This window comes from Balaenoptera borealis (genome assembly GCF_965194805.1).
Source record: "Balaenoptera borealis genome assembly, chromosome: 18".
Classification (NCBI taxonomy): Eukaryota; Metazoa; Chordata; class Mammalia; order Artiodactyla; family Balaenopteridae; genus Balaenoptera; species Balaenoptera borealis.
In genome coordinates this window covers 61,546,893-61,563,457 of record NC_138877.1, presented here as the reverse complement: position 1 = coordinate 61,563,457, position 16,565 = coordinate 61,546,893, and the positions used below count along the sequence as shown (strand labels likewise).

General features: G+C 36.8%; 1 protein-coding gene across 3 annotated transcripts in view; it reads right to left on the bottom strand.

Annotated features, from left to right (window-relative positions):
- Positions 1-16,565, bottom strand: part of GPC5 (glypican 5) — a gene marked incomplete at its 5' end in the record, with an annotated part of 1,368,327 nt that overhangs the window by 1,320,855 nt on the left and 30,907 nt on the right. For all 3 annotated transcript variants that reach the window (XM_082366023.1, XM_082366025.1, XM_082366024.1), the window contains one exon: positions 1,598-1,759. In XM_082366023.1, coding sequence (XP_082222149.1) covers positions 1,598-1,759 — 162 coding nt within the window. The remainder of the gene's footprint in view (positions 1-1,597; positions 1,760-16,565) is intronic.

Below are 16,565 nucleotides of genomic sequence, written 5' to 3'. Positions count from 1 at the left end.
GAAGACAGAAGAAAATGTTCAACTACCATTCATTGAGTCCCTATGTGATAGTAACTGCTGGCACTTTCTTTCACCTATATGGTTAACACTGCTATCCAAAAAAGTAGGTTTGATTTGTCATGATCTTCTTCAGCCATACTTTCTCACTTGGAGGGATTTAGTTTTGACATTAAAAGATGATAAATCATAATGAAGCTTCCCTGTTCAAAAATCTTTAATGACTCTCTCAAACTCAAGTTGATGTTTTAAGTCTTCTTCCACATGAGTCCAACTTACCTTTTCAAGCATATGGTCCACAATTCCCATCCACAACTCCCTGTTCTGGTAAGGTTGATTTATTCACTGCCCCCTTTATCTCTAAAATGTATTTTCCATATTGTACACACTATCATTTTCATAAGAAAAAATCATTACATCACTTTCTGTGGGTGGTTAATATCTTCTAGTTCAGTCAGTTCAAGCCACCAATCTTTGCTTAAAAGGCATATCAATATATTTGCCCCCAACAATTTCACATGAATAAATTCCATAACATAAATAAGGTTGTTTTCTAAGACATCTAAAAATATTACTGGATTAAAACATCTTAAAATCTGACATGTCACAATTTCTATTAAAAAAATCATCAATTCATCATGAGCTATAATTTAATTCAACTTAAATTCTGTCCTGATTTATTATATTTATTTTATTTAATAAGTTGAGTTTTAAAAATTAATCAGCCTTGTGATTTAGTTCTGTATGTAAACAAAGCACAAATTATTTAAATAGATTGACATTAATATACTTATTAAAAAGGAATACTAGCAGAAGTTATATTTTGCATTGAACAAAAGCAATAACTTTGAAAAGCAGTGTAATCTAAATATTTTCATTCTAATCATATACAGAATAGCTAATGCTTTATAAAAGGAAAAATAAATTAAGCTATTTTATTGTAGCAATAAGGAATTGTACAGGGGAGATGACTAAAATAAGAAAAAGATCATCTGTTTTCCAATGTGTGTTGTAATTTTATAACCCATTAATTTTATTTCTGAATATATTGTTTGAATTAAGGTTGAGTTCTGGTCATAGCTGACCCTTAAACATCCAATTAATATTTCCTATTTTACTATTTATCAGACTTGTCTACCCTTCGATATATCACACTGGTGTTCTTAGGAAAATCACATGAAGTAGTAGAGGAAAAAATTAGACAAATATTTTTTAATTATGTTTTTGAAAATGAATCTATTATTACCCAGTTAAAAGTGATGAGACTTTGTTTTATAGACTATTTTAATAAAATCTAATAATCATGTCTGTTCATACTGAAGTAAAACCATGGGTCAGAGTATTGTGGGATTTGGCAGAACCCCCAGAAAGGCATAAATTTCACTAACATTACAGACTCTACTCCAAGTCGATTTATATGCCCCAGAATGACCTCAGAAACAAGCTGTGAAGGTCAGAAAAAGCTAAAACCTCATTTTATACCAGAATAATATGCAAAGACAAAGAAATAAACCTAGACAAATTTACCAGTATAATAGTAATAATAGGTAAATTACATAGCAAGATTTATGCTCAGTTTCAGAAATCAAGATACATTTACCTTGAAAGGCAGCTGCGTTTCGAGATATCAGAAACTTTAATGTAGAGCTGGATGTTTGAAGCACCTGCTGCATATCTTGGAGAGCTGCGATTTGATAACTTTCCTCCATCTTCCTGGTGCAACATGCAGGTTTTTTGGCTATGCAAACCTGAAGATCAGGCCCTGGAATACATAGAATATTTTTCATAATAATTACCTGTTCATTTAACAAACATTACATGTTATGTATCTGACATTAATGATCAGCACTGCACATTACAGGTTCATGTTCTATATGCCCACCAGCAAAATGATACCAGTGGGTCAACACCAGCCTTAGGATACCCTGGACCCCACAGCAAGCTGTGCCAGGAACTGGCCCCATCCACCGGCAGGCAAAAAACACAAACACAGGAAGGTTAAAAAATATGCTACTAAACAATAAATGGATCACTGAAGAAATCAAAGAAGAAATCAAAAAATACCTAGAGACAAATGAAAATGAAAACACAACAATCTAAAATCTATAGGATGCAGTAGAAGAAGTTCTAAGAGTGAAGTTTATAGCAATACAAGCTTACTTCAGGAAACAAAAAAAAAAATCTCAAAAGAACAACCAAACCTTATACCTAAAGGAACTAGAAAAATAAGAACAACAATGACAACAACAACAAAAAACAATGTTAGTAGAAGGAAAAAAATCATAAAGCAGAAATAAATGAAAAAGAGAATTTGAAAAAAAAAAAAACAGTAGAAAAGATCAATGAAACTAAGAGCTGATTCTTTGAAAAGATAGACAAAATTGGTAAACCATTAGCCAGACTCATCAAGAAAAAAAGCATGAGGGCCCAAATTAATAAAATTAGAAATGAAAAAGGAGAAGTTACAACTGACACCACAGACATACAAAGGGTCACAAGAGATTACTACAAACAATTATAGCCCAATAAAATGGGCAACCTAAAAGAAATGGACAAATTTCTAGAAATGCACAATATCCCAAGATTGAACCAGGAAGAAACAGAAAATATGAAGAGTCTAACTACCAGTAATGAAACTGAATCAGTAATAAAGAAAAAAAAAAGTAGTTCAGGATGGCTTCACAGGTGAATTCTACCAAACATTTAGAGAAGAGTTAACACCTATCCTTCTCAAACTATTCCAAAATATTGCAGAGGAAGGAAGTTTTGGAACTCATTCTACAAACACAGCATCACCCTGATACAAAAACCAGGCAAAGGTATCACAAAAAGAAAATTACAGGTGAATATTGCTGATGAAAATAGATGCAAAAATCCTCAACAAAGTATTAGCAAACCAAATTTTCAATATTATATTAAAAAACTCATACATCATGATCAAGTGTAATTTATCCCAGTGATGAATGGATGGTTCAATATCCCCAATCAATCAATCAGTGTGATAACCACATTAACATATTGAAGAATAAAAATCATATGATCATCTCAATAGATACAGAAAAAGCTTTTGACAAAATTCAACATCCATTTATGATAAAAACACTCCAGAAAGTGGGCAGAGAGGAAACATATCTCAACATAGTAAAAGCCATATATGACAAACCCAAGCTAACATAATACTCAGTGGTGAGAAACTAAAAGCATTTCTTCTAAGATCAGGTACAAGAAAAGGATATCCACTCTTGCCACTTTTATTCAACATAGTGTTGGAAGCCCTAGCCACAGCAGCAGACAAGAAAAAGAAACAAAAGGAATCCAAACTGGAAAGGAAGAAGTAAAACTGTCACTGTATACAAATGACACGATACTATACATAGAAAATCCTCAAGACACCATCAAAAACCTACTATAGCTCATCAATGAATTCAGTAAATTTGCAGGATACAAAATTAATATACAGAAATCTGTTGCATTTCTATACACTAACAATGAACTATCAGAAAGAGAAAGTAAGGAAACAATTTCATTTACAATCACATCCAAAAGAATAAAATATCTAGTAATAAACCTACCTAAGGAGGTAAAAGACCTGTACTCAGAAAACAATAAGACACTGATGAAAGAAATTGAAGACAACATAAACATATGGAAAGATATACCATGTTCATGGATTAGGAGAATTAATATTATTAAAATGACCATACTACCCAAGGCTATCTACAGATTCAATGCAATCCCTATCAAAATACCAAGAGCATTTTTCACAGAACTAGAACAAATAATTTTTAAATGTGTGTGGAAACACAAAAGTCCCTGAATAGCCAAAACAATCTTGAGAAAGAAGAACAGATCTGGAGGAATCATGCTCCCTGATTTCAAACTATACTACAAAGCTACGGTAATCAAAACAGTATCGTACTGGCACAAAAACACGTACATATATCAATGGAACAGAATAGAGAGTCCAGAAATGAACCCACACTTACATGGGCAATTAATTTATGACAAAGGAGGCAAGAATATACAATGGGGAAAAGACAGCCTCTTCAATAATGGTGTTGGAAAAACTGGACAGCGACACACAAAAGAATCAAACTGGCTACCCTCTCACACCATGCACAAAAATAAATTCCAAATGGGTTAAATACCTAAATATAGGGCCTGAAACCATAAAGCTTCTAGAAGAAAACATAGACAGTAAGATCTTTGATATTTATCTTAGCAATATTTTGTTGGGTATGTCTCCTCAGGCAAGGGAAACAAAAACAAAATAAATAAATGAGCCTATGCCAAACTTAAAAGCTTTTGCACAGCAGAGAAAACTATCAACAAAATGAAAAGGCCCCCACTGAACAGGAGAAGATATTTGTAACTGATATATCCAATAGGGGTTAATATCTAAAATCTTCAAAGAACCCATACAACTCAATGTCAAAAAAACTAACAACGCAGTTAAAAAATAGACAGAGGTTCTGAATAGACATTTTTACGAAGAAGACATACAGATGGCCAACAGACACATGAAAAGATGCTCAAGATCACTAATCGTCAGGGAAATGCAAATTAAAACCGTAATGAGATATCACCTCACATTGTCCGAATGGCTATTATCAAAAAGACAGCAAATAACAAGTGTTATCAAGGATGTGGAAAAAAGGGAACCCTTGTGCATTGTTGACGAGAATGTAAATTGGTGTAGCTGCTATGGAAAACAGTACGGAAATTCCTCAAAAAATGAAAAATAGAACTACTATATAATCCAACAATTCTATCCCTGGGCACTTATTCGAAGAAAACAAAAACACTAATTTGAAAAGATATATGCACCCCTATACTCATTGCAGCATTATTTACAATAGCTAAGATATGGAAGCAACATAAGTGCCCATCAATAAATGAATGGATAAATAATGTGATATATATATCATATGTGATATATATATAAAGTTACTCAGTCATGAAAAAGAATAAAATCTTGCCATTTGTGACAACATGAATGGAACTAGAGAGTATTATGCTAAGTGAAATAGATCAAACAGTAAAAGACAAATACTGTATGATTCCACTTATATGTGGAATCTAAATACCAAAACAAATGAACAAACACAACAAAACAGAAACAGACTCATAAATACAGAAAACAAACAGGTGGTTGCCAGAGGGGAGGGGAATAGGGAAAGAAAGAAATAGGTGAGGGAGATTAAGAGGTACAAACTTCCAGTTGTAAAATAAATGAGACACAGGTATGAAATGTAAAGTGTGGGGAATATAGTCAATGACTACATAATATCTTTTTATGGTGACATATTGTAACTAGACTTATGGCAATTATTTTGAAATGTATTGAAATATCAAATCATTATGTTGTGTAACAGGAACTAACATAGAGTTGTACACCAATTGTACTTCAAAAACAAACAAACTCATAGAAAAAGAGATCAGATATGTACAGGGAGTTGGAGAAGGGGGAACTGGATGAAGATAGTCAAAAGGTACAAACTCCCAGTTATAAAGATAAGTAAGTACTAGAGATGTAAAGTACAATGTGATAAATATAAATAACATCATTGTATGTTATATATGAAAGTTAAGAGAGTAAATCCTAAGAGTCTTACCACAAGGAAAAAAATTTTTTCTATTTCTTTGATTTTGTATCTACAAGAGAAGATAGATGTTCAGTAAACTTATTGTGATAACCATTTCATGATGTATGCAAGTCAAATCATTATGCTGTATACCTTAAACTTATACAGTGTTGTATGTCAACTGTATCTCAATAAAACTGGAAGGAAATAAAAGCTACAATGAGATACCACCTCACACCCATTAGAATGACTACTATGGAAAATACAGATAATAACAAGTGTTAGCGAGGATGTGGAGTTATTAGAACACTTGTGTACTGTTGGCTGGAATGTGAAATGGTAAAACCACTGTGGAAAACAATATGGCAGTTACTCAAAAACCTAAAAGTAGAATTACCATATGATCCAGCAATTCTACTTCTGTATACATACCCAAAAGAATTGAAAACAGTCTTGAAGAGATATTTGTACACCATATTCTCAGCATATTATTCATGATAGCTAAAACATGGAAGCAACCCAAGTGTCCTTGGATTGATGAATGGTAAGCAAAATATGGTATATACATACACTGGAATATTATTCAACCTTAAAAAGGAAGGAAATTCTGACTTATGCTACAACATGGATGAACCTTGAGGACATTACACTAGGTGAAATAAGCCAGTCACAAAAACACAAATATAACTCCACTCATATGAGGTTCTTAGGATCACCAAAATCATAGAGACAGAAAGTAGAATGGTGGTTGGCTGGGGCTGGGCAGAGGGGGGAGACTGGGGACTTACTGTTTAATGGGGACAGAGTTTCAGTTTTGCAAGATGAAAAGAGTTCTGGAGGTAGATGGTGGCAGTGGTTTGTATAACATAAACATATTTAGTACCACTGAACTGTGCACTTATAAAGTGGTTAAGATGGTAAATTTCATATTTTACTGCAATAAAAAAAATTAGAAACAAATTTTGCTAGTATGATTAACAACTCTTATCCTAGACAGGAGCCCAGGGCAAGCCCCGTTAGCCATAGCAGGTACGCTAGAGAACAGAGAAAAAGGTATGCGGCGTGGAACAGTGCCTACAGAGGACAGCCCTGAGGGTGCATCATGGGGTGAGCCTCAGGGCATCCCAAGCCTACCCAGGTTTCAGGACAATTGTATTTACATGGCCCAATATAATACAGTTCTTCCCTTATTTTAGGGTAGGAGTAAGGGTTATGGTCTTTGATCTCTGCAGAGTTGCACAGCTTCCACATTAGCTCTTCACTGACCAACTGTAGATCAGCAAACATAAAATATGCAAATGTGCATGTGTGTACACACACACACACACACACACACAACAGTCACCTTTCAAACTCCTCCTTTTCCACACAGATTCAGCCTCAGGCTTCAGTTTGTGTAAGTTAGACAAATAAACAGCAGCGTGCTTGAGCATTGCACAAAGGCTCAGACACATAAAATGTGTCACAGTAGGTAACATCTTGGCAATTGTTTTTTATTTATATTGCCTAAAGTTATACAAAGGCAAATTCTACTTCAAACAGTAAAATTGACTTAAAGAAAATAAAGTTATCTTCTCAGCTTTCTTCCTAAATGGAAAGATTGAGGAATTAGAGTTCAGAGAAAAACAATGATAGAGACTGGGGAAGAGAACCAATGAATAAATATTAAAGGATATAAACATATTTGGTACAGGAAAGACTGCTAGGGAATAAAAATAATGATAATAGTAACAACAACAACAATAATAGAATCTCTCTCCAGAATTTAAATACCTAACATCACTTTGCTAGATCACATTCTTAAACACGGCCCAAGAAGGCCCCAAGTTGGACCACTTCTTCCTTCCCTCCTGCTCCAGCCTCATCTCAAGTAACATCAGCCATTGTACTCTTCCCTTCACACACCAGCCTTCTTTTATTTCCTCATATTCACCAAGTGCCCTCTTTCCACAGAGCCATTCTGCATGCTCTTCCCTCTGTCTTAGACAGTCTTGCGGCAAACACACACCTTCCCCGACTTCATTCCCATCTATTTTTCTTTAGATCTTAATTCAGTCTTCCCACAGGAACTTTCCTTAACCCCACCGACAGCTCCAGTCCTTACTCTATGCCTCTGGACTGCCCCTCATTCCTCTTCATTGCACTTATCATGGTTGCAGTGTTATGTTCCTAAATGTGATTACTAATTAATTAGTTCCCTCATCCGTACTACAAAGCTCCAAGTGCAGGAACTTTTACTCATTATCGTATGCCAGTTGTCCAGCTCAGAGCCTAGTATAATGCATCATAAACACTCAATTTTCATTCATTAAACCAACAATCAAGGATCTACCATGTATATGCGTTATCTCATTTAGTCGTCACTTTAACCTTATGACATAGGTACCATCACTACCACATTTTACTTGTGAGGAAATGGAGACATAAAGAGGCTTTAAAAGCTGCCCAGTGACACATACTTACATAATACAAAATGGTGGAGCTGGTGTTTGGAAACAGGCAGAGTGATTTCCAAGCTATCGTGTTCACCACCACTCTACTGAGAGGAAAGCAATGGCCTTCAATCTATAAATGGTTTGTGTACAGACAAACCTGACCATTTTCAATTCCTGTTTCTAAAGAAGTCATCTGTTTGGAAAGTTGCAAGAAAATACATTTTAGGTTAGGAACCATCCAAGGAGTTTTATTCAAAAATAAAAATAGGCTAAAATATAAAGTTATAGAGTTGCCATTTGCCTTTGTGCCCAATTTTCTTTAATTTTTTTTTTTAATTTATTTTCTTGGCTGCATTGGGTCTTCGTTGCTGAGCGTGGGCTTTCTCTAGTTGTGGCGAGCAGGGGCTACTCTTTGATGTGGTGCGCGGGCTTCCCATTGTGGTGGCTTCTCTTGTTGTGGAGCAGGGGCTCTAGGTGCATGGGCTTCAGTAGTTGCAACACGCGGGCTCAGTAGTTGTAGTGTGCAGGCTCTAGGGCGTGTGGGCTTCAGAAGTTGTGGAGAGCAGGCTCAGTAGTTGCGGCTCATGGGCTCTAGAGAGTAGACTCAGTAGTTGTGGCACACGGGCTTAGTTGTTCCGTGGCATGTGGGATCCTTCTGGACCAGGGATCGAACCAGTGTCCCCTGCATTGGCAGGCAGATTCTTAATCACTGCACCAACAGGGAAGTCCCTGTGCCCAATTTTAAGTGGTGGAAAGTACGCTTAGAAAGATGCTGCAAATTACCTTGACCGCTTTCTAAACATATGTGGAAGAGAAACCATCATGTCTCAGCACACTCTGAATAAGCATGGCTAGCAACTTAGACCACTTAGAGCAAACACATCCCTCAAGTTGATGAGGATCTGCATTGATTAATCCAGACTTTCATTTAGCATCTTGGAAGTTGGTAATGCCAACATAAAGCTAAACTCCAAACCAAATCAAGACTATAATTCAAAGACCTAGTTATGTCTAATTGGCACGATATTTTTATCAGTAGTAACTTAAGAGTTAGGGTCGCAGTGGAGGGGGAAAAGAGTCTACAAGAAACTAGTTCCCTTGTTTCCTGTGTCAGTCCAAACGACAGGCGAGATGAACTACACATCCTCAGGGAAAGAACCATATCTTACATTTTATTCACAGTGTAAGCACAAAGGACATAATAAGATGCTTGTTGATCAAATGCCCAGACTTCAGTTCTCCCATTGTAAATAGAACTAGCATCATAAGAAAGCAAAGCCAAATGGACCCCAAACAGATACTACATGGTAACAAGATATATTTTCAAAATATTTCAAAGCCTGGCTTCAAAGAACATGGCATAACCGAGGATGCTTATGAATACGCAACCCAAGCTCAGGTGCAGCAGCCGTGTTTCTGATCAGTAAAACCAAACTCTGCGAGAATTAAAGTGCTGAAAACAAAATGAAACTAAAAATAAAACAGCAGGCTCCTTGCTGAAGGGGCCCTCGACCAGAATTGTGTAGGCTTTTCTGGATTGCCTAACCAGAAGCAGCAGTACTGGTTACTACGTTTTCCTTTCTGTTCCCCCACTTAAGAAACTGTTAACAGCCATCTACCTGCTTGTGTACTTTTGTTAATATGTTAAAACAGGAACATTGGGAGGCATTCTGGAAAGACGGTGGCAGTGGCAGCATAGTTTTCACGATCTCCAAATCCCCACACGGACCAGATAGAACAACTTGAAATCAAATCCAAAAGATACAACAAAACTAGGTGACGTAATATCCCCACAACCTTCAAAATATATGTGGAGTGGGGAAAAAACAGCAACAGCCACAGATCTTCACAGTATCAGAGTCTGGGCAGGAGAGAGAAAAATGAAGCAGAGGGATAATATCTGAAGGACCTAAGGACAGATGAAGCCCCAAAGAGCCAACCAGAATTCACAAGAAAGCACAGTGGACCGATTTGTGAACAGCAGCTGAAATGGAGAGTTTCGCCCTCTCGATCACTGGATGTGTGCAAAGGAGCCAAGATTAAAATGAATGAATTAGCAGGATCAATCCAGACCCCTGTGAACTCTCCAAAGAGATCCAGCAGGCTCCTTTCCAGGGAAGAACCCCATGCAGAAGAGAAACGTCTGGAAGCGGAATTAAAATTCAGCAGAAGAAGGAGTTAAGAGACATACACAGAGAAGGTCCAGACCAAAGTGGGAAGGGAAATAAATCCAGGAAATTTCAGAAAACACGCAGCCATACTTTTAAACACTACACAAAACCAACAGAAGAAGAAACTCTGTAAAGTCACAAAAACTATTCTGAAGTCTATTTCAACCTAAATTTCCAAGGAAAAAAAAACAACTTCACGTGAACTGAACATCAAAAAATATTGAGGTCAAATCTCACACAGAGTTATTACAATAAAAAAGGGAGTAAGGAACAGAATAACATCCCTACAGACAAAGAAAGCATGCCAGAAAGACATGCCCTCCCCCAACAAAAAAATAAAAAATTCAGCCATGCTATTTCAAAACAAGCTAAAAGATGACATAAAACATGAAAGAACAGCACAAATCAGAATTTTAAAAATTCAGATATGAGGTGACAGTACTCAGGAAAGAATTAAAGATGAAAGAAAAACATTCTGAAGAGAAGACTAAACTAGAAGAACACAGGAGCCAATCACACAAAGGTAATACCTTAAGAGAAGCAGAGGGTGGAAAATAAGGAATTGTGAAAAATCAAAAAGAATGAAAGGATTTGAAAGACAGTGACAAAAAAAAATATTGTTTATAATGTAAACCCCTGAAGAAGAAAACAGGACAAATACTAAAACCTGTATTTTATTCTATGCTGAAACTGTTGTGAGGGTGAAATGGGATAAAACAAATAAGTAATTATGGACTATTCTGTTCTCTAATTCTATCCTGTATCCTTGAAAATCAGGATTTTTTTTAGTGAAGAAGAAAAGAGATACAGACATAATAAAGAAGAGGTTAAGTAAAACTCTGCAAAATAGATAGCTAGTGGGAAGAAGCCACATGGCACAGGGAGATCAGCTCTGTGATTTGTGACCACCTAGAGGGGTGGGATAGGGAGGGTGGGAGGGAGATGCAAGAGGGAGGGGATATGGGGATATATGTATACGTATAGCTGATTCACTTTGTTATATAGCAGAAACTAACACACCATTGTAAAGCAATTATACTCCAATAAAAATGTTTAAAAAAAAACCCATAAAGATATCCAAAAAAAACCCAAAAACCTCTGCAAACTTGACTTAAAGTAGCAATATGAAAGCATGAAGAAATTTACCTTTAAAAAAATATATTTCCTAGTTTCACTGAAAAGGCCTAGGAACAATGAATAACTGAGTGGCAAAGGGTCCCCCGTGTGCCCAGATTATAATCTTGAAATACCAATACTCTCAAAAAGAAGTCAGTGCTTCTCTAAGAAATGCCTCCCTCTAGGTCTGGGGCAGGAAAGAGATAAGATGACAGACCAGCTAAAGCATCTTGTTCACCAGATAGCAAAGAAGCTAGGGTCAAATAACCCTAGTTATTTGCTAATAGACTTGCTAGTAGATAGCAAATAACTACCAGGGTCATATCAAAACAGACTCAGGAAACATATTAGTCTGCCAGGGCTGCCATAACAGAATACCACAGACTGGCGGCTTACACAACAGAAATTTATTTTATCACAGTTCTGGAGGCTGGAAGTCCAAGACCAAGGTGCTGGCAGGTTTGGTTTCTCTTGCGGCCTCTCAAATCCTTGGCTTACAGATGGCACCTTCTCTATGTGTCCTCAGGTGATCTGTTCTTTGTACATGTGCTCTCCCCATGTCTTTCTTCTTAAAAGGACACCGGTAATATTGGATTAGGACCCATCCTTATGAGCTCATTTAACCTTAGTTACCTCCCATCTCCTAATACAGTCATATTAGGGGCTAGGGTTTCAACTTAGGAATTTGGAGGAACACAATTTAGCCCGTAACAGAAGCCATCTTCAACTATCATACTAAGTGAAGTAAGTCAGAAAGAGAAAGACAAATACCATATGATATCACTTATATGTGGAATCTAAAATATGACACAAATGAACCTATCTATGAAACAGAAACAGAACCATGGACATAGAGGACAGACTGGTGGTTGCCAAGGGGGTGGGGGGCTTGGGGGAGGGATGGAGTGGGAAACTGAGGTTAGCAGATGTAAGCTATTATACATGGAATAGATAAACAACAAGGTCCTACTGTACTGCACAGAGAACTATATTCAATATCCTATGATAAACCATAATGGACAAGAATATTTTAAAAAGATTATATATATATATATATATATGTAACTGAATCACTTTTCTGTAGAGCAGAAATTAACACAACATTGTAAATCAACTGTACTTCAATAAAAAATATTAAAACTGAAAAAAAAAAGCCAACTTCAAAACATTTTTGCTGGCCAAACATGGGACAATTTAAGTATCGCTAATAATAATTGCAATGGATTACAACAAATCAAATAAGCTTAAATCCAAGGGTTTTCTGTATCCATGCTTTTTCTTATAAAAAAAAAAAAAAAAGACGACTTTTAAAATAGTACCACTGATTGATAATATACATTCTCTTTTTATTTCAAACATTTACCTCTCCCCTAGCCAACTTGCAGGATTTTTATGTTTGTAACACATATCAGCTTTGTTGATGGTTGACATAGGAAAGGGCCTTGGTGTCAAGACACTGACATCAAGATATACTTTAGGTTCCCCAGAATGGATGTTACGTGTCATAAAATACCAAATTCTCACCAGATGAAAATAGGGCCTTGGAATTCATAGTAGTAAGGTGATACTGGTAAATTTTTCTCTTTCTGTCTTTTCTGAGAGTGTCTTCTTGCCATACATTCTAAAACTGATGATCTGTGAAATGTTATCAGGGTGAAAGGGTTTTGACTGAGTCAAATGTATTCCTTCATCCAGGTAGAATAAAAAATACTTAAGTCCATGTATCTAGCAAGAATCATGACAATGGCATTGGATCTCCTGAGAGTTGAGTAGCATCTGTTCCCTCTCCTGGAATTTCCTTTCAAGCTTTACCTCTTCCTCACTCACATACATGTTATTTAGATGAAATTGATACACACAAAAGGATGAAAACACAGCATTCTATCCTGTCAGCACAATGATTGATTCAGAAATAGACAGCCAGTCACAAGAAAGAAATGCAGAGATATTTGCTGAGGTCTCCAGGAAAGCAAAGCTTTCTCTTTTCTGCTGGACCTGAATTTAATTATGCAAGAATGCAAGGTTTGCAGATGCCGTAGTCATTTTCCAGCTCAGAGTAAAGCCTGGATCTACCACAGATTCTTCAGTTACCTACCTTATCAAGAAATCTAGCCAATACAACACTAATAATATTTCCCAGGATTATGGCAGGCCAAATCATTCCACTCTCTTTTATGGTTTATTCCAGAACATCAAAAGGATGTGATACTAAATGCAGGGTCTGATAACACTCTTTTAGTGGCCATTCCAGTTCTCTGCTCTAAAATGAAATAAAATGTGTTATGTCCAAGAAATAACAAGAAGGATTCCACTTGCAACATTGCAGTGCTAGCCACAGAAAGCCACCATTGACTGGGCAAAATACAACAATCAATGACCTGAAAGCCCTAGAGAGAGAACAAAAGAAGAAGGATTCTGGACAGGTGTCAGTATTTGGAGGAATGGGAAAGCATGAGGTTAATTTCTCATCTCTGTGGCATTTGTGCTAAAACCTGTTTAACCGTTTGAAAGCTCCTTCCTTTCTAACTTCTGCCAACCCTGACCTGAAGGGCTGCCTAACAGTTCCTGATACCACCCTGCATCTTGGTGCTTTCCTGAACATTTGCTTTGTGTAGTTAATTGATTCCATTTAATTTGCTTCTCTCCCAAGACTACAAGCTCTGATAGGATAAGGACCACCTTTGCCTTGTATCCCAGTGTATTGTATGTAACTAGCACGGTGCCTGGAACAAAAGATCTTCAGGAAAGTATTAGTCTCCTTCCCTTTCTCCTTACTTGCACATAAATATTTTGCAAGAAGCCTAAGAAAGCACTTTCACGGCTTAAAATTAATGAGATAATTTTCCATATAGATCCAGGATGAGCATATTGCTGAGGACATTAAAAACTGGTTCAATAAACATTTTGAAATAGTATTTATGATGATCGTATTTACATTTTTACAAATATTCCTCAATAATGTACCACTGTAATTTAAAGATTCATCTTTTTTCTTTTCTGGAATACAGGCACTGTCCTCTAAAAGTATATATTGATATTATTCATTAAAATAAAAAAAAATTTTTTTTCATAAGAGTATTAAGTGTTTCAGCTATTAAGGGTTTTTTATGGTTCTGGATTCAATAAAAAATGATAATAAAATTCAATTAAAAATTCAATTAAAAAAAAGTAACATTTGCCAATCTACAAATTTAAACAAATAGGGTCAACATAATACCCACTGGTAGAACAGTAATGCTGTCCCTCACATATAAATGGCATCATTGATCCTTCAATGGATAACGTATTCAGTTGTTTTTCTAGTCATGGTTGATGAATGTTCACACAAAATCACATATTTAAATCCTTACTTTTATAACCCATAACAAAGCAATTCTAACATGAAAGTATGTCCTGAAGCAGAGAAAAGTTCTGCTAAATGGAATGTTTTCTCAAACTTGAAGTCATGAATTTGGAGTCGACACTCTCTGACATGTTAACCAACTCAGGAGAAAAAGCTGAAATACATATTTATACATATATCTGTTAAGAATCAGCAACAGTAGAGCCTGCTCCTTGAGGGATGGAAAAAAAAATCAATTGCAATCTCATCCCCTCAGTTTTAATGAGCCCCAAACTGTTCTATAGCCAACAATCCACACTGTTTCTCTAAATGAAACCAGGCCCATGCAGCACGGCTCCCGCAAGCCAGGCTGAAGCTGAGATTCTGAACTATCTGGCACAGGAAACTGAGCATTACTTCTCCATTTTCAAGGATGTATTTGCATCCACGGATGTCCATGGTCTAAAGACCTTGTCGGTGGTGGGGTTAGCGGTGGGGAAGGAGAGGAAGCTCCCAACCATAAATGGAGCCCAGAGCAAAATGAATTGCCTGCCACAATTCCTGTGGAATCAGCCCACTTCACAGTAACCCCCTTTCCTCTGAGAACTGCTCTCTCAACACCTCCACAGGAGAGGTCCCTGCCAGCCTCAGGTATGTCAGGTGACCTCACATCTGATTAAAGTTTGCTGAACTGAAAGCAAATAAGTGATTGAAACAGAATCAACTCAACTGTTTCATCTGAGAATTTAGCATTGGAGCACACAGAAAGTCTAGTCTGTTTTCCATCAGGCTGCTTTAATACATAATTTAGGAGTGAGGTGCCCATGCTATTTCACCATGGAGACAAAAAAGCAGAGTGTACAGAGTAGAGAAATGAAGGGAAAGCCATCAGAGTTCTCTATAGTTCCTACTGTAGTTCTTTTCCGAGACCAAATTATTTCCCCTATTCTGGGGTTTCATGAGATACACCTAAGGCTTATAATTAGTTTGTGTTTCTTGCAATCAAAGTACCCAAGCTAATACTCTAGTGGAGGGGTAGCAGGAGAAAATGAATTGATCGATGTTATATAGAAGGATCTCAGGAACCGTGAAACATGTTAAAAAGCCCAGGCAAAGAAGCCAGACTTAGAAATTGTGGGTGGGCAGGCAGAGTGCTTTTGGGTAGAGAATGGTGACACACTCAAAAGTGTCCCAACCCAAACACCAAGGCTATCTTTTGTGGCTAGAAATAAGTAATGTATTAAATACAACTCTTCACCAGCTCTACTACAGGGAACCCCACTGCCACCATGTTTGTCAACACACACATTAAAGGGAACTCTGTCACCCAGATACTTCTGAATAAAAATAAACAAAAATCCAACTCAAATTGGCGAAAGCATAAGGGATTTAATTAGCTCAGAAAACTAAAAGTATAGAGTAAGTATAGTTCCAGGCAACTTTTGACATCATTGCTTTAGTGGTCTCACACAGGACCTGCTTCCTCTCTGTCTCTCCTCTCTGTCTCCCATAGATTTTGCTCCATCCTCAGTTTCCCCTGGTGAGCACCCCCAGACACTCCAGCCTCATGTAGAAAAATGGCTGCTGTAATTCAGTCCATACCACTCAGAAGAGGAAATACACTTCAGATAGTCCTTATAGAAGAAAAAGAAAACTTCTTTTTCTCAGAAGTTCCAGCAAACCTCTCTTCACATTTCATTGGCTCTGGCTGGCTTATGTGCCCATATGTGAACAATCACTGTGGCCAAAACATGAAGGATGTTGACGGATGTTGACTGGTTTAAGACAATTAGGAGTTCAGGATTGGGTAAACTGCATTCAAACTACATGTGAGAGACAGAGGGTAGTTGGTTTCAAAAGAACAAAAAAACCTAGGGTACTGTGGGGACGACAGTGACTAAGAAATGACAAATGACCACCACAGGAGCAACTGATGTCT